Source organism: Brienomyrus brachyistius, unplaced genomic scaffold (assembly GCF_023856365.1).
Source record: "Brienomyrus brachyistius isolate T26 unplaced genomic scaffold, BBRACH_0.4 scaffold36, whole genome shotgun sequence".
In the NCBI taxonomy this organism is placed as follows: domain Eukaryota; kingdom Metazoa; phylum Chordata; class Actinopteri; order Osteoglossiformes; family Mormyridae; genus Brienomyrus; species Brienomyrus brachyistius.
The window spans coordinates 1970245-1997107 of NW_026042311.1; the positions used below are offsets into that span (position 1 = coordinate 1970245).

Consider the following 26863-nt stretch of genomic DNA (forward strand, 5'->3'; position numbering starts at 1 on the left):
TTCATCCATCCCTTTGGGTCTTGGTCAGTCACGTGTCAGCAGTGTCTGACACGCCCCCATTCGCCATTTTTAGTGTATCGTGGATGTAAACACATTTGGTTAAACTTGATATTCAGTGTTTTTTTTTTCTACACAAAAATGTAATGTTTTATGTAATCAGTAATAATCAATTTTCATTACGAAAACACACTAGTAATTTAGGTGTTTACGAAAGGAAGAGAGTCAAGAACACCACAAAAATATCATTGGACATATATTTTATTTTAAATATGACCAATAAGGTTAATTGCCAAGTAGAATACAGGCTCGATATACAATGAGTTTATACAGCTCCTTCCAGACATCATGTGAAACGTTAGAAACCGTACTTGCAAATGTTTCTAAACTTAAACTATAGTTGGGCATTGGTTTGTCAGTGGACAGCAGTGACAGCCTTATCCTGAACTGTGTCTTATAATCCACGCACGCGAATATACACATACATGCACTGACAAACGTGTCATTACAATTTTGCTGTTTACTTTTGTCTTTAAAAAGCATTCACTCTGTAACGCTAATTTAACACGAACAGATTAACCAATTTCTGCACCCTCTGTAGTTAGGCTAGCTTGCTAGCGTAGTTTAATTAATGTGAAAATACTTCAGAAGACAAAAAAATGCATATTCAGTAATAATACAAATACAAAAAACATCTTGCTTGCCTTTATGAAAGTGCCGAGAGCAAACACGCATTAAGGGAGATATCGTGTTGACAGTGATCTCCTTTCCTCTCACCGCTGCGACACAGGCCACCCGACGCCTCTTCGTTACCTCCTCTACCTGCTGTCCGTATCCCCTTTTCCGAGTGGGAAACCGAAAAAATGTCATGCGGTGCTACACCTTTCTGCCATTTCTGCCATGTCACTTAGTATGACAGCCTTTCACACAGCATAAGTGTCCCATCTTAAAAAGAATAATGCCACAAGCAAATGCTGCCACTTGAGTTATATACATCCAAAATGGCGATTCGACCCACAATACACTGCGCCTTTAGCGAGTGACGTCACCTGTCAATGACCTACCGAAAAGCTGTAAAAACTATCAATTTATATAATGCCTTGAAGAATGCTTTGCAAATGAGAAAGTATGTGTACTGCTCGTTCTTTAAAGTGTAGTTTGTATGTGTTATGCATCTTGCATTATGTTTGTATATTGTTACCAAAAAAAAATAAAAAACAACTCTAACCATGAAAAAAACACGTAGACAGGGGAGAATATGCAAATTAACAATTAATTATATTACTGCAAAATAATATCATCAAATATATTTTTTTAGATTTTGCAAAGGGGGGGGGGCTCTGGGCTGCAGCCCAGGAAAGCCCGTGCATGATGACGTCAGTGGTTCTAGAATCTACAATATTCGAATGACGCTCACCTATCCTGCGCAGCTATAAAACTTTCATTTGCGTCCTGCTTTGAGAAACGATGGGTGTCAAACGATCACGTTCCGACTCTGACTGTGAATCTCCTCCCAAGAAAAGGAGAGAGAGTACGGAAGGCGATTTGCGGTTTAAAGGGCCTCGCAAAGGTTGGACGACTGGCTTTGATAGTTCATGAAAATTACACATAACTTATTTATTATTAAGAAAGCAATGTAAATCTTTTTAATAAGGCTTGCTGCAAGAACAGATGTAAACAATGTACTGGACCTATATATTAAACAAATAAATTAAAGCAATAATTAATTCATTAATTGATAAAAATTGCCACTGAATGTTTTTTGTAAACAAACATGTACCCAAATTGATTCAATATTGTGGCTGCTTTGATTCTGAACCTGAGCCTATTCTGACTGTAGCATGTAATAGGCACACTAAAGATAATACTGAATGAACAGACCAAGTTCAGGGTAGGCATGCAGTAAAGAAATATTAATGCACGGTATTTAAAGTTAGTAGTGAAGTTTCTGCAACTGTGTTATCGTATAGAAAATGCTGTGTGGACTCTTTCTGAAGTGTACCTGCTTAATGTTGTAGAACATTTGGAGGACCTGTACCACCAGGGGGAGCTATTGGGAGAGGGTGGTTATGGAGCCGTGTATGCCGGCACTCGCAAGGCCGATGGCTTCCCAGTAAGTCTCCAAATGGTGAAGTCATGACATGCATAGTTATATCTCTCCAGAGATCCCTTTTATTATACCTGTTAGATGCAGCTGTAAAAGCCTATGTTTTCTCAATATATACTACACTAAATTTGTAATTTTTTTTTCCCTCTAGGTGGCCATCAAATATGCCCGAAAGGATGACGAGGAGCTAGAACTGGTAAGTGTTTTCATTCATGGAGCTTGGTTTATTTGCAAGAATTTCTGCCTTAATATATGTACACCCTGCCCTCCCATTCATAGCCTGGACTTGACGGGCCCATCCCATTGGAAGTGGCGCTAATGATGCTCGTCAGCCATGAGTCATCTTGTGCCAACGTGCTGAAGCTCATGGACTGGTTCAGTGGACCAGAAGATTACATTATGATCCTGGAAAGGCCGGATCCATGCCAGGATCTATACGAATTCTGCGATAGCAAAGGGGGCTACCTCTCAGAAGATGTTGCAAGGCACGTGCTGGTCCAGGTGCTCCAGGCTTTGCGTCACTGCCAGGATTCAGGCGTCTTCCATCGCGACCTCAAAGCAGAGAATCTGTTAATCAGGACTGACACTTTGGAGGTGAAACTAATTGATTTTGGCTGTGGAGACAAATGGAAAGACACCCCCTATGTGGAATATTCAGGTCAGTAAGGGAGGCTAATTAAAAACCTGTCAAACTAACCCCTGTTTTTAACAGCAAGTAGCAGGTAACCTGGACCTGTGATAACTCCCTGCAGTGGAGTTGGATGTGTATTCTTCGGTCCTAACCTAACTCATTGCAGTAAGTCATTTGCCTTGTTATTTCAGGAACAGAGGACTTTGCTCCCCCAGAGCTGTTCCTGAGTGGGGAGTACCTAGCTGGCCCCACCATGGTCTGGTCTGTAGGCCTCACACTTTATGAGCTAGTGTGCGGCTACTTGCCCTTCCGCAACAAGAGGGCAATCATCTCAGGCTGCTTGATATTCCCCTCATGGGTCTCTCCTGGTGAGCTGCTTACTTTTTGTCCCACGACTAGAGTCTCCTGACAGGGAGTGTTCTTTTTCTGACTAACTCTCTGACTCTGCCAATCTATTCTCCAACAGACTGCTGCAGTCTGATTCGCCGGTGCCTGAGGCGTAAGGCGGCGGATAGGCTGACGTTGGAGGAGATTCAGGTCCATCCATGGCTGCAGCAGACGTGACTGCTGACCTGAAGGTCAAACAAGAAAATATTGTTTTGTTAACCTTCTGTAATCATGATCATCTTAAATAATGCGCAACTGTCAAATAAAAGATTTACTTTCACAAATGCTCTATATAGGTGTTTCTCATTTGTTCTGATTTCTTGGTAACAGTGGTTAGTTGATGCACAATATCCTGGTTCCCCGAATATCCAAATCATATCATAATGATTTGACCTGAATTAAAACAATGGTTGGGCCAGAGGGAATCCAGACATCTTGGGGTGATACGTGTTCGATACCTTACTTCGGATGAGCATGATTGATTGAGAGTCGGAGTCTGTTATATTTTACAAGTAGAACCTTTGCTGAGCACCACATTCTGTAACAGCTACAATGATTTGCACAACAATGGCTTTGCACCTGCCTTAGAGCCAAGGTCATTCTTGCTGCAAACACCTTCATTCTGTCTCTCATGCTTGGCCTCAATGTCTTAAAGGTTGTGTAAGCTAAAGCTAATGTTGCTATGCATAAGAAACACTAAGTGTTAATAATTCTGTACTTGTCTGGAAAGAGATTATGTTGCATGATTTCGCCACACCAGCCTCTGTTTCTCATTTGGCCAGCACATTTCATCAGAACGATTCTCTGCATAGCTTAGCATTTGCTATATCATGCTGAGCAGAAGGATGTCACACTTCTGCTCCAGCTTGTGGGAGCAGTTCTTCACTGCAGTTCTTCTGGAACCACTCAGATCACACATATTGCCAGAAGAGCACTTACCTTCTGGACCTGTGGGGCACCATTAATGAAAATTCCCTGTCGAATGCACCTTTATGATGATGCTGAAGATGGTGGCGCGCAGTCGCAGCGGCTTGTGGCTCTTCATGTTTAGTGCTACTTCTTTGTTTGTCGCGCATCTGTGCGTATCCAAAGCGATACGGCCGTCAGGAGGTACTGGCCATGGGCCTCAGCACGCAACAAAAAATCACAGAGGAGCCTCGCCGCTCTTACAACTTTCCAAACGAGATAGCGAGACCTCCGGGTGCTCTGTGAATTGTTATCGCCGCCGGCAGGCGGAGACGTGAGCGTAAGCATAAGCGGGGATGTCGCTCCGGCTTGCTAGCGAGACTGCGGAAAGACCCCCACAAACCAACTCTCCCGAATATGTAAGTCAGCAACGCGAGATCCATTATCCACAAAATGGACAAGCTGGAAGTTCTTATGGAGGGGAATCGCTACGTTCGCGACTGCTCTGTTTCAATAATATCGAAACCTGGCTTCACCCACTGATCCCCGGACGCAGCCGTACAACTAGAGGGCCGCACCATGCACCGCTGGGACAGAAAGAAAGACTCCATTAAGAACAGAGGAGGCGGTCTGTGCATTCACTTACATAAACATTGGTCTAAAGATAGTTTAACCATACATACACACTGTTTACCGGACCTAGAGTCCATCTCTATTAAATGCCGTCCTTTTTACTTACCGAGAGAGTTAACAGTCGTGCTAATCACAGTTGTGACTTACTACCCAATGCTAATGTTACCTTAGCTCTCTCTTTGTTGTCAGACACCATTAATAAGCTACAACAGGCTCAGCCTGATGGCGTACACATCATAGCTGGTGACTTTAATTAGGCAAACTTAAAGTCCGTTCTGCCTAAGCTCTGTCAGCATGTAAAGTACCCGACCAGAGGGGAGAACATATTAGATCATGTTTATACAAACATTAAGATTGATTAAGACCAACATCACATGGCCCGAAGAAGTACTTTCTCAGCTCCTCAGCAGGGTGAACCCCAGGAAAGCCACTGGACCTGATGGTGTTCCCAGGAAAGTACTCAGAGCCTGTGCTGACCAGCTCTCACAGGTCTTCACCATCATCTTCAATCTATCTCTGACACATGCCACCATCTCGGCCTGTCTGAAGTCCGCCACCATCATCCCGGTACCCAAAAAATCAGTCACACACAGTCTAAATGACTTCCGACCAGTCGCACTAACACCCATCATCAGTGTTTAGAGGGGCTGGTCCTAAACCACATCAAAACCCACCTCCCTGCATCTTTTGACCCCGATCAGTTTGCCTGCAGAACGAACAGGTCAACTGAGGATGCCATAGCGATCGCCCTTCACATCGTACTGAGCCACCTAGACCATCGGGAGAGCTACAGAATGCTCTTCATCGACCTCAGCTCTACCTTTAATACCATCATCCCCGACATCCTGATCCCCAAATTGCACAACCTGGGACTCCCCCCACTCACCTGCTCCTAGATCAAGGACTTCCTCACAAGTCGGCCCCAGATAGTAAGACTCGGACCCCATCTCTCCTCCACCCGGGCACTGAGTACAGGCTCCCCACAAGGCTGTGTGCTAAGCCCACTATTCTATACCCTGTACACCTCTGACTGCAGACCGGCCCACTTCCCGGATCCACCCACTTCCCCTCCACATCAAGGGCGACTGTGTGGAGAGGGTCCAGACCTTTACCTTCCTGGGCACCACAATCTCTTCTGACCGCTCCTGCACTGAAAACATCACAGTTGCCATCAAGAAGGCCCAGCAGCATCTGCATTTCCTGAGAGTGCTCAGGAAGAACAACATCAGTGAGAAGCTGCTGGTGACCTTCTACTGCTCCACCATTGAGAGCATTCTAACATAGAGCATTCTAACATACTGTATCACAGTATGACTTTCCCGCTGCACTAAGGCAGACTGGAGGAGAAAGAGATCAAGACAGCGCAGAAAATCATCGGCTGCCCCCAATTTAGCATTTCCAACTAGCCTCAGCATGTTTATGGACTGTGGGGGGAAACAGAAGTCGCCGGAGGAAACCCCACAATGACATGGGGAGAACATGCAAACTCCTCACACATGTAACCCAGGCGGAGACTCGAACCCGGGTCCCAGAGGTGTGAGGCAACAGTGCTAACCACTGCACCGCCATGCCACCTCCTATGCAATAACCGATTAACATATTAAAAATTCAGTAACAAAAAAACCTATACAGTGTTATCTCAGTATTTGAACTCATTAGAACTCAAATTTCTTAAAAATCGAACAAACCAGTTAAAAAAAAATTACCTAGAACTCAATCTGAATCTCAGAAGTCAAACTGTGAATGCCGACCTAAAATAACTTGTACGCATGGGGAAATGAGTCACACAGCACGCCTCTCAGCGGAAACAAAGGGTAACGCTTCAGTCTCAGCCTTGCATGCGCTGTGATAGAATCGTTTGTTGGTGATAGTGCTTTTTTATTGAAAATATCAGGTAATACACTGAACTTTATATCATTTTGGTAGCCATTGCTCACCAAAAAGTTACGCAATAGTTGTACAAATGTTACAACCTAAAAGTTTGCGATTTACGAACAAATTAACGAATACGGAGAAATAATACAAATAAACAATGAACCTTCAGTCATTATGGAAGGAAATTTTCCTTCCAAAATATAACCCCCTCTTCTCCCCCCGGAAAAAAATCCTCTAGCTTCGAATATTGTCAGGGGCCGCGGTTAAGGCGCGGTAAGCGAACGGGCAGCAAAGCGGGCAGGAAGCAGGTAAGGAGACGAAAGTTGGGGAAAACGGGTATTTATTAAGGCTGGGGGGAGAGCGGGACAGAACACTAGTACTCACACCGACTAACATTAAGGCCGTGGGGAGCACGGGACAAAACACTAGTACTCACACCGACTAACATTAAGGCTGTGGGGAGCACGGGACAAAACACTAGTACTCACACCGACTAACATCAATCGACGGACGAAAACTAAGGCAAGACATGGACTGAAATAGACAAGGCTGGGCGAAAATAATCGGACACAGCTGGGCAAGATCAGGGAAGCACATGTGGATAATCAGGGGGCGTGGCACACACGAGGATCGGACGAGCCGGGCATGACAAATATGCAGATTAAGTCTTGGACAAGGTAAGTGTATTTTTCTATTTTTTTTTATTACTACTGTAAGTGTTATTTGTGCATCTTTTTTCTCATATTGTACACTCAATTTTTCTTTATCATTTCTTTAAATGTTTTGCTTTTGTTCCTACAATAAATACAAACCCTTAGTATGACTCAAGGTAGTAGTGCTGTGTCTGGGTTTATCAAAAAGGTGACATTGGCTTGTTTTTAACTTTACACATTGTTTGGATAGATTAATTTTCTTACTTTACAAATTACTGCTTTGATAAATGTGCTTAGATGTGTTTAGTATATGCTCTTCTTGTTTTATCCTGTTCATTTTGTGCTCAAATGCAAAAAAAAAAAAAAAAACATATTTAGGTGTAAATTTTTGGGTCTGGGAACGAATTCATTGGTTTTCCATAATTACTTATGTCATAATGTCCAGAAAATTTGGTCTTTGGTTTTTGAGTTATTGCTGAGATATCATTACTCATCTGAAGTGTGTATCAAAACCACAATTCCTGACAATGCTGTTAGCAGTAGCAGAATAGCAGTTAGTGATCAATGCATGGTACGGGATTATCTTTTTTCATGACGGCTACTATTGCCAGAACTAGCTCTGGAAATATAATTTAAATTGCTAAGTTTTAAATGACTATTAAAATGAATAAAATGACAATGTTGCCAAAGTAACTGAAAAAAAGAGAATTAGGCCTACAGTAAAAGAGCTTTCTTCAGGGTCTGCGGAACTTACTGCAGGCAGCTATCGCGAAGCGAGGTCACACAGTATTCAAAACAATCTCTTCTTGCCTAAGACATAACAGACCAAATATGCCTCCCCTCCCGGGCTACCAATGTACAATTTTACTTCCACAAATGCATAAGTTACATACAAGCAGTACTGTTTAAAGGGAACGTGGGAATGTAATAAACAATTGCTATGCTCTCAATTTATAGTCTATCAGAGCCTTTGATGCAGCTATTGTGTCTTTGCTTGAAAGTGTGTATGTCCACCCTGTTGCTGTCACAGATTCAACTACTAAATGCACATCCTGATGATCCGTAACAAGTCTATCAGGATGGCATGGGAATGAATAGGATGGAGATGTTCCATAAGGATGTATAAAGCTCAGTCTCAGCTTTCCAGTGCTGGGCATAGCTTCTTCTACACATCCTAGCCACCAATCATCATCATATGCAGCCGCAACGTAACCTTTGGTGCTTGTAAAGTCGAGTGAATCCATAAGTGTGCACTTACACTGGACTGATTTGCACACCTCTGATGAATGCAGGGCATTTATTAGCCATATTTACTAGCCATGTGGGCCTTTTCAGTGGTGTGGCAAGTACAGGTGTCTGCAATGACATTAATGAAGCTTCCATTAAATTCCATTGTAGCATATTTGTAACTGTCACGACCACGGCGGAGGTAAGCGGTGATCGTGTGGGTTGGCTGGTACAGAGCAGGCAAACAGGCAGGTATCGGGGCGAAGCTGGGGTTTATTGTGGAACGGGGACTTGGAACAGGAAACAAGACTACCATCACCAAACCACAACTAACTACAATGACGGACAAGGGGAACAGGTCAGACCAGGACTTAAATACACAAAGACTAATCAAAGGAAGCGGACACAGCAGGAGACGATCACGGAAGCACACGTGGGTAATCAGGGGGCGTGGCACACACGAGGAGCGGACGAGCCGGGCGTGACAGAAACCTTAACTAATGCTGTTACTTACACCTCTGCTTGTTATACTATTCCATGTCAGTTTGGCTGCCATTAAAAAGGCCCATTAGTGATATGAAACCATGTGACGCTACGTTTACATCATGATCTCTCAGCAACACCTTAAAAACCAAAGGCCACATTTTCTGGAGATGTTCATGACATTATGATCTAGCTTTAGTAAAAATGTATCAATTTTGAAATATAGATTTTTTTTTTGTTATTGAATTTTACTACTTTAATCAGTTATTACATAGTAATTATTCATATGGGATGGCATATAATTTGGTCAATCTATAGAGCTGGACAAGGTAAATATAGCCAGTCAAAGTCATACCCCCCCCTCCCCCCCAAAAAAAATAAGTTAAAACTTTGTTTGCTTAAATCTCCCCCAATATTGATCCCAGACTCCCAATTTCAGTTTCATGAGTTACTCATGTGACCAAATCAGCTGCCAAGTTTCGTTAAAATCCATGATGATGAGGTCCGAAAGTGTGATGATTTGACATGGTGCCCCATCCTGCAGCTGAATCAATGTTGGGAGACGATCCTGGCGCTTGCTGGAGTTTCTGCTTGGTTTTGTAAATGGACGGCACCCAGTGGCAAGTCATTGGTACTATTGGTACTATTGGTACAGAGAGAAGCAGATGAGCCCCTCTGTCCTGTCTGGTGACTGTGTGTGGATCCCCCTACAAGAGCACATTTCTGTATATGAGTCAACTATCTCCTATTACTGTGCCTTTGTTTCCTCGTCTGCACACAGACTACACACAACTGAACCACATTTCTTAGGATATCCGAAGATGGCGGCGCGTGCACACGCAGCGGCTCAGCACTCCGTAAAGCGCTTCCCGTTCTTAGGTATTTTATGGTGTTTGTGGGGACGTGGCTCGGTTCGACAATCCCGGAGGAGGCTATCCAGCTACCCGGACGCACTATACACGCGCCAACAGGGCGATCGACTCCGGTAAGAGCAGAGGAGGTGGACTGTGTGTGTACACAAATAACAGCTGGTGCACAGACGCTAAAATCACTGACACTCATTGCTCCCTGGATTTGATTGTAAAGTGTCACCCCTTTTACCTACCAAGGGAATACTCGGTTGTTATGATCGCTGCTGTTAATATCCCCCTCAAGCTAACACTGCTATAGCTCTGGGCTACTTGCTAACTCCTATTAGAAAGCAACAGAGTGCCCATCTGCCAGGGGTGTGTATAATAGCAGGTGATTTTAACCAAAGCGAATCTGAAGACTGTGCTCCCCAAATTGTGCCAGCATGTTCAGTGTCCTACAAGAGGAGCTGACATTGCAGACCATGTGTACAGTAATATCAAGCAGGGTTTTACAGTATCAGCTTTCCCTCATTTGGGCCAGTCTGACCACATCTCCCTGTATGTAACTCCAGCATATAGACCACTCATTAACATGGTGACACCAGCTCCTAGAGTAAGACGAGGGTGGCCAGAGGGAGCATCTGAACAGCTGCAGGATTGCTTTGACCACACTGACTGGTCCATATTCGAGGATGCTAACATCGACACCTACACCTCCACTGTTCTTCACTATATAAAATACTGCATGGTCATTGTCACCAGCACAAAACAAATTTGTATCTTTCCCAACAACAAGCCATGGATGACCAAAGATGTTCGTCTTCTGCTAAAGAACCGTAACATGGCCTTTAGGTCGGGTGACGCACAACAATACAGCATTGCCAGGTCGGAGCTGAGGAGGGGCGTCAGAGACGCAAAGGCGACCTATAGAAGGTGGATTGAGAGCCACTTCGGCAGCTCCGATCCCAGACGTGGATGGCAAGGGATACGGCACATCACAGACCAAAACAGCAGTATCAACTTATCTACCAGCAACAGTGTTCCTTTGGCCGAAGAGCTCGATCACTTCTTCGGCCGCCATGAGAGGGTGGCTACAGAGACTGTTACGGCCCCAGCAGCAGCCATCAACAGGCAGGAGCTCATCCTGCAGAGTACTGATGTAGAACAGACACTTCGCAGTGTCAACATACGGAAAGCAGCTGCTCCTGATGGCGTCCCAGGGCGGGTGCTAAGAGACTGTGCCGTGGAGCTGGCTGGGGTTTTCACAAACACCTTTGACCTTTGATACATCTCTGTCACTGTGCTCTGTTCCTGCCTGTTTAAAAACCTGTAAAGTAGTGCCATTATCAAAACAGACCATAATAACATCTTTTTTTTTTTTTTTCATTTTCGCCCTCCACCCCTTCCGGGGTATGGGCCGCCAAAGGTAGATCTCCAGAGGTTTCTGTCCTGGGCCATTCTTTCTAGTTGACTCCAGGTGTAGCCCATCCTTGTCATTTCTGCCTCGAGGTCTCGTCTCCAGGTGTTTCTTGGACGGCCTCTCTTCCGCTTGCCTTGGGGGTTCCATCTGAGAGCCTGTCTGGTGATGTCGGTTTGTGGTTTGCGGAGGGTATGCCCTATCCATCCCCATCTTCTCTTCCAGATTTCTGCTTCTACTGAAGGTTGGTAGGTCTTTTCCCATAGGTTGGTGTTACTGATGGTGTCTGGCAAGCGGATGTGGAGAATCTTTCTGAGACAGGTGTTGATGAACGTCTGGATTCTTCGGATGTTGGTTTTGGTTTCCTCCAGGTTTCGGCCCGGTACAACAATACTGACTTCACATTGGAATTGAACAGACGGATCTTGGTGGTCAAGGTCAGTTCTCTGGAAGCCCAGATGTTCTTGAGCTGGATGAAGGCGGCTCTTGCTTTGCCGATCCTTGCCTTGACGTCTGTATCTGTTCCACCCTGCTGGTCGATGATGCTGCCCAGGTAGGTGAAGGACTGTACCTCCTCCAGGGAACTTCCATTCACCGTGACTGGGTTGTTGCTGTTGGAGTTGGTCTTCAGAATCTTGGTCTTCTCCGTGTGGATGTTGAGTCCAACCTGTAATGATGTGGTTGCCAGCACATTGATCTTCTCTTCCATCTGCTGCTGACTGTGGGAGAGAAGAGCGAGATCGTCTGCAAAGTCTAGGTCTTCCAATTGGCTCCACAAGGTCCACTGGATTCCATTTCTGCATTCACTGGTGGATGTCTTCATGATCCAGTTGATAGCGATGAGGAAGAGGAACGGGGATAACAAGCACCCCTGTCGGACTCCTGTCTTCACTTGGAAAGTGAAGAAAACAAAGGAACTCATCATTGATTTTAGTAGGAAAAGGGTGGATCACCAGCCTCTGGTGATAAATGGGGAAGTTGTGGAGAGGGTGTCAACATTCAAGTTCCTGGGCACATACATATCGGAGGCCCTCACCTGGACAAATAACAGAATTTGCTTGATCAGGAAGGTGCAGCAAAGACTGTAATTCCTGAGGGTTCTCAGGAGAATCAACCTGCCACAACATCTGCCGGTGTCCTTCCATCACTGCTCCATTGAGAATAATAATACTAATAATAATAATAATAATAATAAATTGTATTTGTATTGCACTTTATATTCTAGCAATTATATTCAGGCTGATACAGTTTGTAAAAACCCTGTAGCTTTGAGCTTAAGGACTTCTGGAAATCTAATAATTCAATGAATCTAAATGGTGGTGAGTTATTTGTGTTCTCTACCGTGAACACCCGTGTACAATAATCATTAAATTCATTTACTATATTAATTTCATTTTCAATTATAAAGTCCTTACTATCCTGTAAATTGGTGATTTCAGCTTTTAGAGCTTTTTTGGAGATAAAACATTGGAAGAAACTTTTAATGTCATTCTTAGCTTTCAGTCTCATACCATTAAAGTTTGCCTTCCTCACAATATACTTTTTTCTTTTGGATTTTGCTCTTCTGACACGAAAATTAGCCTGAAATTTAACCATGTTATGATCATTACTGTCCAGTGGTTCTAAAACCTCTAATTTTCCAATCCTGTCCTGGTTATTAAAGAGAACAAGATCAAGAATGGCATCTCCCCTGGTAGGGATGTTAACAAACTGAGTAAAAAAACAATCCTGTACCACTTCCACCATCTCGAGTTCATTTACAGAAGAGCCAGAGACTGTGTCCCACTGTATCCCTGGTAAATTAAAATCACCCATAACCACCACATCATTTTTATTACTCATAATCCTGATGTCGTCATACAACATTCTGCTTTCCTCTGCAGCTACATTAGGTGTCTATAACAAACACTGACAATTAGGCCATTTGAGTCTTTAGCATCTATTTTAGCATCTGTCATTTCCGTACTGGGCATCTTCCCAGTGGGCTGAGGGCTACGGGGACCTTCAGAATTCATTATGCCCCCCCGCTCCCCATTATGTACTGGGGATTCGAAAGTGGGGGGGGGGGTGGGTTTTAGTCCCATACCAGGTCTGAGGCTTAGAACGGCCATGTCCTCTGCTGGGTCTCACTTTGTCTATGGCCAACAGCTTTTACCTGCTTGTCATGCTTACATTAGGCATCGCTTGAGGAAGGCTCATGCTGCACCTCACAGGGGCTTTATAACCTAGGGGTCTCTGAAAAGAAGCACTAAGTACCATTATGTGTGTCCAGAGCCCCTTTGCTGTTTAAAGTGGACACACTAAGAAAAAACTCACACAGCCCCGTCTGTGCAGCAGAGTGGCGCAGAGGAAGTGTGCTGGGCCCATAACCCAGAGGTCGATGGATCGAAACCATTCTCTGCTATGTTGTCTGTCTTTTCTTATGCCAAGTTTAAGTGCTTCACAGCAAATTGCTGATCTTTCCTTCATTAAGGCTCTTATGCCCTAGTGTTCAGAGGTTTTCAAAGGGGGGTGTTTTGCCCCCCCCTTTCATCAGCTCTTCTTTGAAACTCTGCTTCTAAGGTCAGCATCCCAGACACCTTTTCACTGATGTTGATGACACTGATAGAGATGGTGAAACATGGCACCAAGATAGAAGAATGAGTGAAGTACCAAGTACTCTAAAGTGTGTTATGATACCCTTTGCTCTTTAAAGTAGAAACACTGAGGAAAGACTCAGCTGGTCATTGTTCTACTACCTGCAAGTCGATCATTAGTGCATCTCCAGCCAACCGCCTCTGCTGTTTTACAAAATTCACAGCTAATCAGCTCAAAAATTTGTCAGACTTTTTCCATTTTCTGTTGGCATTTAAACCCCTGACCGCTAGATGGCAGTGATGTAATCTATCTTCAGCCATCTGACTCATCCACTCCAACGTAAACAGAGTCAAAAACCAAAATGGCAGTGCATGCAAGCACAGCGGCCTGGAGCTTTTCAATGCTACGCTTTTGTTGTGTAATATCTGACAATGTGCTACTGGTTTCTTTGCTTCTAGCACCAGAATTTTTTCTTTATTTTTATTCTTTTTTATTTTTGGTGTATGTATCTTTAGCTTTTTAATGTATTTTATCTGTATTTATACTCTGTAAGTGTTAGTCTGTAGTTTTATGCTTACTATGGCGTCTACAGGCTTGCTCCAAATGACATCTCATTGTATTTTCACAGTGACAATAAAAGCATCTCACCTTATCCAAGGTTGGAGGTTGGATAAGGGCGCACCGCTAAAGTTTAGCTTTAGCAAACCTAGCAAAGAGTGCTTCATTACAGGATGCAAGACGGCCAGGCCCACGGGCAGCCTGGCCCACTCATTTCTGATTGGTCAGAAATTACACTGTCTCTCAGATCTGATTCATTGACTATTTCCTCTATGTATTTCTGCGTCGTCGTGCTCCGTGAAAATTAGCAACAATTTTGTACCAAATTCAATACAGGAGAGACTTCATGCTAATCTGTAGAAAATAATCTGAATAACCTATCAAGTCAAGAGCTTCAGGATGAATGATCTAAATAAAAAATAAAAGTGAAAGATTTTGCCTGACTTTCTCCAGCTTTGTCTGAAACATCATCTCTATCTTACAGAGGTGTTAAATACCGTTATATCATTATGGAAGGTTTACTGTTGATCACTTGAGATTACAGTCTTCATGTGCATCTTTTTATTCATATAAACCCTCGTCTTTAATGTATAAGAGCAGGGTATCTGCAGATTCTTAAAAAATGTTACATTGGATTTTCCAAAATTAAGGCCTTAAATATTTTTTAAAATGACTAGTAGTCCTTAAATCCAGAGTTCAAAGGTCTTAAAATACCACAGACCCAGTAAACAAGATTGCTATATGTTTTTCTGGTAATCTATAAAGAATTTGGTGAATTTCTAATTGGTCTTTTGCATTTTTGTGTGTGAGATCGGAATGAGCGGAACCGCCAACATTTCCGGTTGTGTTTGTGGGAGGGGCGCTATTTCAGGGACGCACATTAGCAGTTTGTTGCTAGTGGACACGTCATTCATGGAGAAGTGCAAGTTTAACGTTAACTGGGTTGGATAATCCCACATTTGCGACATGGTTAAAAGCAGTTCCAGGTAATAGCTATGAGACCCCTGTATGCTGTGCAAGAAGCTTTTTAAACTTGGTTCAGTGGGAGTTAAAGCTGTAGAGTCACATATGCACAGCGTGAAGCACAAAGCTGCTGCCATAACCCGCCAACAGGTGCCTGCCATTTCTCACTTCTGTTCCGTCTCAACAGTTTCTCAGACTTCAGCTCCATCTCCGAACCCAGCAGCGACCGCCACATCAGTTACAGTGACAGACCTCAGGACTACCTTTGGGTCCACCGCTACCCTCCAGGCAGAGGTACTGTGGTGCCTGCACAGCGTAACAAGACACCAATCCTACAGCGCTAATGAGGGAGTTGGGGATATGTTTCTGTGTGTCCATTCATTCCTACATAGAGTTTTAATCCCGTTTACATGAAAAGCTGTAGTTATATTGCCCCTGACAATTCCAAATTTCTATTTGCAGCAAACTGACAACCCGAATAAGCCCAGGACACTGGAAAATACTTGAACAACGTGGTAAAGTGGGTTTCAGTTTTTTATGTTGTTACATTTGTATGTTTCCCGACTAGGAAATCGCAATAAACTTCACGTGTGGTAAAGACAAAACAGCCTATTTCACAAGATTTGATTTGGCTCCTGACATCATTAAACTCAGTGCCAGTTTTACTTTGATGTTTGATGAGACCCTCAACCAAACAACTAAAACCAAGCAACTGGACCTGCATGCTTGTTACTGGAGAGAGAATCAAGTCCAGTCCAGATAGCTGGGATCCCAATTCATGGGTCATAGAACACCCAAGGATTTACTACACCACTTTAAAGTAAGTTATAAGCCAACACTAATATCTAAATCTAAATACCTGTAGTCTAACTATAGCTGTTTTGTTTTGAAATGATGCATTATTATTATTCTTGCATTCGTGTTGGAATCTGTAACAGAGAACACATTTTATTTTTCAACTGGAAAATGTGTAAATCTAAAAAAAACAACACATTTTTGAAAATTTCACAATAATAAAATATGACTTTCCCGTGCAGCAGTTCTAAGTTTTACTTGTTGTGATAGATGATCACCTAGTCTATATATGCTTGATAAATGACACTCAGTTTTCAGCTGCTTTCAGTCTCCATGGATGGACCAAATGTAAACTGGAAGTTTTTAGAACTGCTTCATGAAGAACAGCGTGAGCAGTGTGAGGGCACTCAGATGATTGTGGTTGGGAGCTGTGGCCTTCAAACCCCATATAATGCCAGCAAATGTGGTTTCTCCTTATGGCAGCTAGAGGAAGTTTGAAAGCCATCTGTATTCTCTTCCATAGTGTGCCAGCAAGGAGAGAGGACTTCACTGCATCCTCCACTTGCATCCTGTAGCCACCGATGGCTTGAAAACTTACCAGTAGCAGAGAGCCCTGGAGGTGTGGCCGTCTCTGACCAGGTACCTGGATGCAGTCAGAATGAGGAAGCTACCAAATCCAGGAACTGCATCGTTTGACACCCTTGAAGCTGCTCAGACAGACCCCTCATCTTCGCAAAGCTACATTTCTACATTTCTGCTATCACCAGGACCTTCACTCCTTTCTTGACAAGACATCAAACTGATGAACCAGTGATGCCATTCTTAGCCACAGACTTGGCTGAGTTGATGAAGGTAATATCCTAGCATTGGACAGGTTGATGTTGCAAATTTATTTCAGTGTGTGTACATTTCTCCCTGAACATAATCAGTCCTCAGGTTAGTGTTTTACCTTTTATCTAATCATGATTAATATCTGATTAATATGAATGATTTATTAATTATATACAGATACTCACACCCACACATCGATCCATCCATCCATTTTCCAAACCGCTTATCCTACTGGGTTGCGGGGGGTCCGGAGCCTATCCCGGAAGCAATGGGCACGAGGCAGGGAACAACCCAGGATGGGGGGCCAGCCCATCGCAGGGCACACTCACACACCAGTCACTCATACACGCACACCTACGGGCAATTTAGTAAGTCCAATTAGTCTCAGGACTGTGGGGGGAAACCAGAGTATCCGGAGGAAACCCCACAACAACATGGGGAGAACATGCAAACTCCACACACATGTGACCCAGGCGGAGACTCGAACCCGGGTCCCAGAGGTGTGAAGCAACAGTGCTAACCACTGCACCACCATGCCGCCCCAGGGTGCACCTTGACATGAGAAATTACAATAGGAGGCAAATGGTAGAGGAGCTAGACAGTAGTGGTTACATCACCAATGACAAGTCCCCTCTCACCAGGATCAGCAGGGACCATATGCTGAGACACCGGGGTACTAAAGGGCTTTGAGTCCCAGGGAGCAGACATAAATACTCATTTATTGGATCAAAGCATCATCCATCCATCCATCCATTTTCCAAACCGCCTATCCTACTGGGTCGCGGGGGGTCCGGAGCCTATCCCGGATGCAATGGGCACGAGGCAGGGAACAACCCAGGATGGGGGGCCAGCCCATCGCAGGGATCAAAGCATCAGATAAATGTAATTTATGCATTAATAAGATATTCCTACAGAGCAATTTCTAATAGACATGGCAGTGCCCTAACATCTCATGTAATAAACCCTTTGGCATCATCTGCTGCCTTATTCAGCCTAACCCAATAGTCCAGAGGATCCTCCCTAGCATCTGACTTGGTTGAACAAAAATCTGCTGGAGGCATCCCAGAATGCACAGTCAAATAAGAATGCTGCTTCAGAACACTAAGGACTGCATCCACATCTCCAGTGGCAGTGACAGTATCATTACTATGCAGCCATGCTCTGACCACATCTCTGGCACATCCCATCAGTCTGCTTGTGCCTGCAGTAGAGATGGGTGAACCTAAGCATTCAGAGGTTTCCCCAGCAGATAGACTATTTGGCGTCTTAGAGAGGGCACTGAGGTAGAGATTGGTAAACAACTTCACAATATTATTCTTAACCTGCCAGATCTGGATTATCCCTTCTGTCAGAAATCTTGCAGGCAGAGCCCACTTGAAGCATAGCCGAGAGGTAGGGCTACATGTTAAACTAAAGGCAGAAAAATACTTGCTTTTCATTACACACTTATGTACGTACGTACAGCCGCGGTCCGTATCCTGCGTTCTTTGCGTCGGTTTTTGTGCACGTACTCAAAAATTAACGGAAAGTATACGGAGATGCAATATCTGTGTAATTTATAGGGGGCAGTGTTGCGAGATCTGCAGTCAACAGTCAAGATGTCCATGTTTGAGGACCTGTTGATTGAGCAGGTCCGCAATTATCCTCATCAAAATAACATGTAATAATAGATGGCAAGAGATTTCAAACATCCTGAATTTTTATTTGGAAATTTGTAAAAACAAGTGGCAACAAGTGCGAGACCGGTATGTTAGAGCGCGGAAAATGTTAGTCGCGAAACGAAGCGGTGATCCTGCTGACCTGATGTTTTGCAATTATCCACCGTCTGGACTGGATGAAGTGTCACCTCAACCACAAAACTACTGAAACTAATTTCCCTAGAATTGACACGGTAAGTGTTTTTTTTACTTATTGTTCGGAATAACATCTATCCATCCATCCATCGATCCATTCATTTTCCAAACCGCTTATCCTACTGGGTCATGGGGGGTCCGCAGCCTATCCCAGAAGCAATGGGCACGAGGCAGGGAGCAACCCAGGATGGGGGGCCAGCCCATCACAGGGCACACTCACACACCAGTCACTCAAACATGCACTCCTACGGGCAATTTAGGAACTCCAATTAGCCTCAGCATGTCTTTGGACTGTGGGGGGAAACCAGAGTACCCGGAGGAAACCCCACGACGACATGGGGAGAACATGCAAACTCCACACACATATAACTCAGGCGGAGACTCGAACCCGGGTCCCAGTGGTGCGAGGCAACAGTGCCAACGACATGGGGAGAACATGCAAACTCCACACACATATAACTCAGGCGGAGACTCGAACCCGGGTCCCAGTGGTGCGAGGCAACAGTGCCAACGACATGGGGAGAACATGCAAACTCCACACACATATAACTCAGGCGGAGACTCGAACCCGGGTCCCAGTGGTGCGAGGCAACAGTGCCAACGACATGGGGAGAACATGCAAACTCCACACACATATAACTCAGGCGGAGACTCGAACCCGGGTCCCAGTGGTGCGAGGCAACAGTGCCAACGACATGGGGAGAACATGCAAACTCCACACACATATAACTCAGGCGGAGACTCGAACCCGGGTCCCAGTGGTACGAGGCAACAGTGCCAACGACATGGGGAGAACATGCAAACTCCACACCTGATGAACCAGTGATGCCATTCTAAAGTCCTGCACCACCATGCCACCCCAGACTTTAACTTGATTTATTTAAAATATTTCCTAGAATTGCGTATACTAAATTCAACCCAAAAAGCGAGTGCAAATTATTACATCATTTAATTTGAGCAAATTCTACAGTTTATTTATTTGCAGTTTACGTACTGAATTACAGTGCATTGCAGCATTTTATCGGCAAGGTTCTCATAAATATTGCCCTACTTTCTACAGTATTGTACTATTTTACTGATAAACAGTGTTACTGTGATAATTTCACTGTTTATTACAGCAGGGGTGCAGATTGAACCCACAACCCTGGAGGTGTGAGGCTACAGTAGGAGCAATGGGCCACTATTACTGTGAGAAATGATGTATTTTTAATCATACACTATAACTGATGTGCCACTACACTGCTTGTGTATGCTCTGCACCTTGCCTTTCTCCCTTAGTTGTCTTTCTTGTTCTCCACACCTTGTGAGCTTCAACATGAGCTGATTGATTGTTTTTCATAAGGCCCCAGGTTAGTTAGGTTCAGTCTCCTAGAAAATCACTAGAATGTGTCCTTGGCTTTGGAGGCTAAGAACACCTTATTTTCAGGGAGAGTCATGTAATATTTATTTTAATAAATTATTTTTATTGATAAACCTTCATACTGATAATCCTCTTTTAGTGGTCCTAAAAAAACATGATTTAAGACACATTTCACGATTCAGTAACCCTACTTGTCCAATAGATGGCAGTGTAGTACTTCGACTAAGACGTGCTATGGAAATTGCTGGTAAAATATAAAGCTCGTTTTCCATTTTAAACGTTTGTCTGACTGAAATGCCCACATGTTGTACATATGTTATTGTACTATACGTCTAACCTTCAGCGTTATATACCACACCTACCTCAGTTATCTGCAGCAATAAAATATGGATGTGTAATTGGACACCTGCAAGTCAAGTTGTAGAATCGATTATTTTTCTAAACGTTTATCTGTCTGATTTTACAGTAAAGTATGCATGGAGGCATGGTACAATAAGGTGTGAATAAGTTGAAAATATACATGAAATATAATAAAATAATAAATATTTGTAAACATTTAACTAGATAAAGACAGCTTGACAGTACTTGTATAACCCTGCACAATTTAGAATATCATCACGGCTCCCTGGAAATGATCAGTTATCATTATAGTACAAATAAGCAGTTATCCAGACATCCCAAGTCTCCCGCATATTGACAGCGGCTCCCTGATGCTCCTAAATTAAAAAAATATATATTCCTGAAACTAGAGCAAGCAAACAAGAGCATGCACGCCAGACAGTAGCGCGCACGAATGAGCACGTAAATGAGCTAGGAATGAGCGAGAGAGAGAGGGATAGAGAGAAAGAGAGAACGTGCGTATGTGTGGATCCCTATATGTGTGACTTCATGTAGCCAGTGCTAGACAGACAGCATCCTGATTGGTTTACTTAGCCATATAAGCCAATCAGATTTCAGTGCGGGCGGGCTTTTATTTAACTCCTAGAGATCCGAAGGTATCGGTTCCATGGAGCGTCACGGCGGAGGGAGAGTGTCTCAAAAAACGAAAATATAAAATGCATTTCACCACAGACTACACAAAAACGTGTCCTTGTTTAATACGGATGAAAAATAATGACAATGTTACGCGCTGAACTGTTTGCAACAGTGATTTCAGCATTGCTCATGACGGTTTAAACGACTGTAAAAGGTACGTCCAGGTGAGTTTAACAAGTGTCATTTAATTTTCTGTATTATTCAGGTAAACACTGGTTAGACACTTGGTTAGTTGTCATGAAAAGACCAAACTCCCTGAAGGCTTTTGTAAAGTAGCAATGGAATATAATTAAGGAATTTTCATATAGTAAAAGAATAATCTACTTATATCATTGTCAAAATAATGCATAATATTGGTCGTCGTAATTCAGTGCGTTGACTAGAGAAAATTAATGAACATATATATATATGAGGCAATACAGAAATTCTGTTCTATAAAATGAAGTTTGTTGAAAGCTAAATAAATTGCCGTGCATAGGATACAGTGAAATGAGGTTGGTAAGAGCTTTTTTTTAACGTTAGTACTACTAAATCTCATTATGGCGGCGTCAGTCAGACGTAAACACGCGAGAGTCTGACTGCGGTCAACGACGTTGTGTGGCGCCAGCGGCAGGCGGTTGTCATGGTTACTTTGCCACAAACCGGCCGAAGTTCGCGCCCTTTGAGTAAGACATGTCCGACGTTCGAGCTCCGGCAAACAAAACCAAAGCCGGATTTATTTAGATAATTTCTGCCTACATGTATTAGTTTAATAAAGTTTATGTTCCGTGGTAATTTTTGTACTTATCGATGTAGCTGGGTTTCGATAATTTAGAAGTTAATTGCGACTTTTTAGCTGGTTAGCTAGTTCTTGCTAGTTGGTACTAGCATTGCACTGTGTTTTCGTTGGTGTACCTCTGGGTTTTTTGTGTCTGTTAATCTATTAACTACTACAGGGAAGTTTACATCGTTTTTTGATAGTGAGTCAGACATACCTGTGTATTAATATGTTTTTCGGGTTGTGTGATTTCCATACATGTATATAGTTGCCACTTGGTTTACCATAGCTTGGTGTTAACTACAGATCTGATTTGGGATTCTGAAATTGCCCGGGTGTGCAGCACATGTCACACTGTCTTCTGATAACTGGTTGCATTTACAACATGCCACATTATATATAAGTCACAGTATTTTGTGTGTCAGGTATAGAGATAAATATTATTTTTTAGGATAAATTCAGTTAAACTAATTGAGTTAGCTGTAGTAAGCTGCCCTACACACAAACGCTGTGACCCCAGAGGTGAGCTGCTGTTCACCCAAACGCCCTGACTCCACAGGAAGGTTTACATCCAACCGAACACTGTGACCCCAGAGCTAAGCTGACATGTACCCAAACAGCCTGATCGCAGAGTTAAGCTGTCATCTACTCAGATGCCCAAATTCCAAAGGTAAAGCTCTTATCCAACCAACTGCATCCAACCAAGCGCCTTGACTCCAGCGTTATGATGACATAAACCCAAACACTCTGATAAAAGAGGTATGTTTTCATCCACTCGGGCTCCTTGATCCCAGTGGTAAGCTGCTGTCTACCGAAACACCCTGATCACAGAGGCAAAGCACTGTCCGCCCAAACACCCTGATCCCAGATGTAGGCTGCCATCCACGCAAACACATTGTTCCCAGAAGTAATCTGCCATTCACCCAACCATGCTGATCCCAGAGGTAAACTACCTATCATCTAACCGCCTTGTTCTCTGGGGTAAGCTGACATTTACCCAAATACCCTGATCCCAGAGGCAAGCTGCGGTCTACCCAAACACGCAGACCCCTCAGGTAAGCTCACATCCACCCAAATGTCCTAACCCCAGAGGTAGGCTGCCTGTGACCCAGCCCCCTGACCCCTGAGGTAACCTCGCTTCCACCTAAACACTCTGATCTCAGAGGCAAGCTGACATTTGCCCAAACACCCTGATCACAGAAATAAGCTGCCATCCACCTAAACGACCTACCCCCAGAGGTAAGCTGACATCCATCTAACTGCCTTGATCCTAGGCTGCCCCAGTACGTCTAGGTGGTGACAATCCATCCTACAGGGTTGACATGATGTGCTTTCCTGAAGCACACAAAGGACACCTCGGGTTTTATGTAAGTGTGCTTTGTTTTTCTGTGCTTGTGTTTTATTTGGTTTGGATTTTATTTAATGGCATGTACAGAATTTACTGAGCACTTTTTTGATGTTGATCACTGTTAGCACATATTCATCAGTATTAACATTATTAACATTTTATTTTATCTGTTGTGCTGTTTATTCTGTGATTGACCTATTTTGTTCCTAAGGTTACTGCTTTTATGTGTTTTAGGAAGGTGTATGACAGTGTTTTAGCCCGACCCTTGTGCAGAGGTCGGAAGTCTGCGGGTATGTTCCTTTTTGAACTTTTTCTTTTTGTCTTAACTTTTTATTGGCATGCATATAAGGTAACATTTTAATTGTTTTATTGGCCATGTAATTAGATTTTAATGGTGTATAATTGTATTTGCTGGTGGAATTGCTCTTTTGCCTGTTTTAAGGGTAATAGTTCTGCAGGTAGTTCTATTTGTTAAATGTTATCCTTAAAATTCTTATTGTACTGGGTTGGCATTGATTTGCATGGTGTTTCAGCCTTTTAGATTGTGATTTTGTGTTAATGTAAGTAGTACAAGCATAATATTATTTAAAAATCGGCAGGGTGCAGTCTGCGGGTATCGCTTCTCGGCCTTTTGGCTAAGATCAAGTGGATTTTACTGACTTTTTACTGCTTTTTTACGGACTGCGTCGGGTTTTTTAGAGGGAGGCACGGTGAACCTAAGGCGTGACCAGCAGGTGGCTTGACCGCCGCTGCCACGGGGCGACCCGTGCCTTCCTTTTTAGCCTTTTATCCCTGCTTTTATTTCTGTTTTTAGTAGGCTGGGGATCCCGCAGTGGCTGGTGGCTTGTCCGCCGCCCTGCTGGGCAAACTGATTTTTATTTTTAGCTGCTTTTATAGTTTAGCTCTGCTCGACTCATCCCGGATTGGCGGACGGCGGACGTCGGGACCACGGCGGCGGAAGGACTCTGCTCCATTGGCGACGTCGGTGGACCTTCCCGGATGGCAACGGCCGGCGGACCATCGAGGAAGCCCTTCAGCGGGCCGTGGCTGGTAGCAGGCGGGGGCCTGCGGAATACCGCCCGGTTCTGCTGGAGGGCTGAGGGGGAGGTGGGCACCTTCCCCGACCGGCTGGCCTTCATCCGGGAGGTGGCCTTTGGAGCGTTGGGCCTTCAGATGCAGGACATCCTCTGCGTACAGCGGAATGGGCCCTTCCAATTCTTTGAGGTCACTTTGTCTACCGATGACAGCTGCAGCAAGGTCCTGGAGCAGAGCAAGGAGGGGGCCCAGCACCCTCTCCTCGGACGTTATAACATCGAGCCGCTGTGGTGGCCCGACAAGCGGGTAATAACCGTCCATTGTTTTAACCCACACATTTTTGCCGAGGCCGTCACCCAGTTTTTAAAAAAGTATGTGGACCTCCTTCCTGGCCACAGGGACATCCGGGATGAGCTGGGGATCTGGACTGGCCGACGCCAGTTCCAGGCCCGCCTGCGCCCGGACGCTAATGGGGCAGGCGGTTTTAGCCACCCCCCAGCCTATTTTACTCTACAGGGCAATAAGGCATACCTTTTTTATTCTGGACAGCCTCCCTTCTGCCGGCAGTGCCACAGCTTTGGACACACCCTGGAGGGATGCGCCAATCTGCGCTGCCGCAACTGCCTGGAGTCGGGGCACATGGCCAGGGACTGCAAGGGCCCCCGTCGCTGCAAACACTGTAACGGCGAGGACCATCTGGCTCGTTCCTGCCCACAGAAAAAGACTACATATGCCGACGCTCTGTCGGATAACAGAGCAGTCGGCATGGAGAATGGTGGGGGAGCTCTAGCCCCCACGACTGGGCAGGAACAGCCGGCGACGGGGGCAGAAGGAGAAGCCCTGGTCGTGGTGGAGGAGGCCCCTTCGAGTGCGACACCAATGCAGGAGGGGTCTCCGAACAAGGTGGAGCAGCTCGCCCTGGCTCCAGGCGTCAGCAGCAGGCGAAAGAAGAGCGGTGCATCCCCCCGGGGGAGGAAGAAGAGCAGAAGGGAGGCGCAACCCGACGCATCCAGCCCTCCGGCTGCCACCTCGCCAGCAGTGGCGGCCGGGGACCAAGGCCGACAGTGTCCCCCCTCCCCGATGTTAGAGGCCCCCCGTCTGGTGTGGGACTTGGGACAGTCCCCTGTACCCCCCCAGGAGTACAGCGGTCAACAGGACACTGCTAATGAACAGGAGTACCTGGGGGGGCTGGAATTGGGGGACCTTTTGAGGTTGACTGAGGAGGGGGGGCAGTAGGACAGTATTGTTTTTAATGGCTGGCTTTTATTATTTTAGTTTGTTGTTTTTAACTGTATTTTATTATTTTAACATTCTATGGCCAATTTTAATATTGTCACCTTGAATGTAAGGGGTTTGAGGAACATCTGTTTTTAACCAGCTGGCATCTTCTCCCTTCAGCATTTGTTTTCTGCAGGAAGTCCACCTCCGGGACCAGCGGGACGAGGCTCTCTTTTCACGACAGTGGAAGAGGGGTAGATCCTACTGGAGCGTAGGTGGCGTCCACTCCTCAGGCGTCGGGATCCTTTTTGGCGACCGCGCCTTTGAAGAAGTAAGTGCGTTTACCGTCCTTCAGGGCAGGGTTTTGGGAGTGGACGCCACATGGAGGGGACAGCGCCTCCGGGCCATATGTGTCTACGCTCCGGTGGAGGCCTCGTCCCGTATAACTCTCTTTGAAGAGTTGTCCCCGTTCTGTGTCACAGATCGACACTTGATTTTAGGAGGGGATTTTAACATCTCGTTGGAGGGTAGACAGGATGTCAGCTCAGGGCATTTTCGCCATTTTATTCGTTCCTTTAAACTTGTGGACGGTTTTAAAACATGCAACCCCAGCATGCCGGGCTTCACCTGGCATAATAGTCGCGGAGCCAGCAGCCACATCGACTACATTTTAGCTTCACCCCCCGTTGCTTTTAAAAAGGTGTCCCTCTCCTGCACACTCTTGGCATTCTCTCGATGAGCTTCAAGAGGTAGTCACCTGAAATGGTTTTCCAACAGTCTTGAAGGAGTTCCCAGAGGTGTTTAGCAAGTGTGCAAAGCAGTAATCAGAGCAAAGGGTGGCTATTTTGAAGAAACTAGAATATAAAACATGTTTTCAGTTATGTCACCTTTTTTTGTTAAGTACGTAATTCCACATGTGTTCATTCATAGTTTTGATGCCTTCAGTGAGAATCTACCAATGTTGTAGGTCATGAAAATAAAGACAACACATTGAATGAGAAGGTGTGTCCAAACTTTTGGCCTGTACTGTACGACAAGGTGTTGAAGGGGTGGGACCCCAACCTCCATAACCCCTTCGGCCCCTGGATGTGGCTGCTGGTCAGCATTACCAAGCGAGAGCTTTGGAATGCCAGGACCGCGCTCATCCGCAGAGGGGTTCGTCTGGAGGCACAAGGGGTATTCCGCAAAATCCGGGCCGATTTGGGTTTCAGGATGGAGACCGACGTCATCCAACGGGGCTACCACGAGGCCAAGGAGAGGTGGAAGGGCCTCTTTTGGCTTTAGCCCCGTTTCATTTAGGTGGTGACGCTCCATCCTACAGGGTCGACATGACGCACTGTCCTGAAGCACACAGGAGGTACTTTGG

At 44.8% G+C, this 26863-nt stretch overlaps 3 protein-coding genes across 3 annotated transcripts in view; 2 read left to right on the top strand and 1 right to left on the bottom strand.

Annotated features, from left to right (window-relative positions):
- The window catches only part of LOC125721948 (tripartite motif-containing protein 29-like), a 234386-nt gene that overhangs the window by 48598 nt on the left and 158925 nt on the right, over window positions 1–26863 (bottom strand). The gene's annotated exons all lie outside the window — the stretch shown is intronic.
- LOC125721949 (serine/threonine-protein kinase pim-1-like) lies at window positions 1404–3475 on the top strand. The gene is made up of 6 exons (XM_048998186.1): window positions 1404–1567; window positions 2016–2110; window positions 2256–2300; window positions 2384–2762; window positions 2927–3103; window positions 3202–3475. The coding sequence occupies exons 1-6, from the start codon at window positions 1465–1467 to the stop codon at window positions 3297–3299; spliced, it is 897 nt and encodes a 298-aa protein (XP_048854143.1). The 5' UTR covers window positions 1404–1464; the 3' UTR covers window positions 3300–3475.
- LOC125721953 (uncharacterized) lies at window positions 24195–25589 on the top strand. The gene is made up of 2 exons (XM_048998191.1): window positions 24195–24351; window positions 24829–25589. Exons 1-2 carry the CDS (start codon window positions 24244–24246, stop codon window positions 25513–25515), a joined length of 795 nt encoding a protein of 264 aa, XP_048854148.1. The 5' UTR covers window positions 24195–24243; the 3' UTR covers window positions 25516–25589.

What these genes read in the sequence shown, in the direction of transcription:
- LOC125721949 (XM_048998186.1), top strand. Translation starts at nt 1,465, where the DNA reads ATGGGTGTCAAACGATCACGTTCCGACTCTGACTGTGAATCTCCTCCC. An exon ending in ATGACGAGGAGCTAGAACTG is followed by an intron (nt 2,301 to 2,383) that starts GTAAGTGTTTTC and finishes TCCCATTCATAG; the next exon opens with CCTGGACTTGACGGGCCCAT. An exon ending in CCCCTATGTGGAATATTCAG is followed by an intron (nt 2,763 to 2,926) that starts GTCAGTAAGGGA and finishes TTGTTATTTCAG; the next exon opens with GAACAGAGGACTTTGCTCCC.
- LOC125721953 (XM_048998191.1), top strand. Translation starts at nt 24,244, where the DNA reads ATGGCAACGGCCGGCGGACCATCGAGGAAGCCCTTCAGCGGGCCGTGG. An exon ending in GCTGGAGGGCTGAGGGGGAG is followed by an intron (nt 24,352 to 24,828) that starts GTGGGCACCTTC and finishes TATTCTGGACAG; the next exon opens with CCTCCCTTCTGCCGGCAGTG.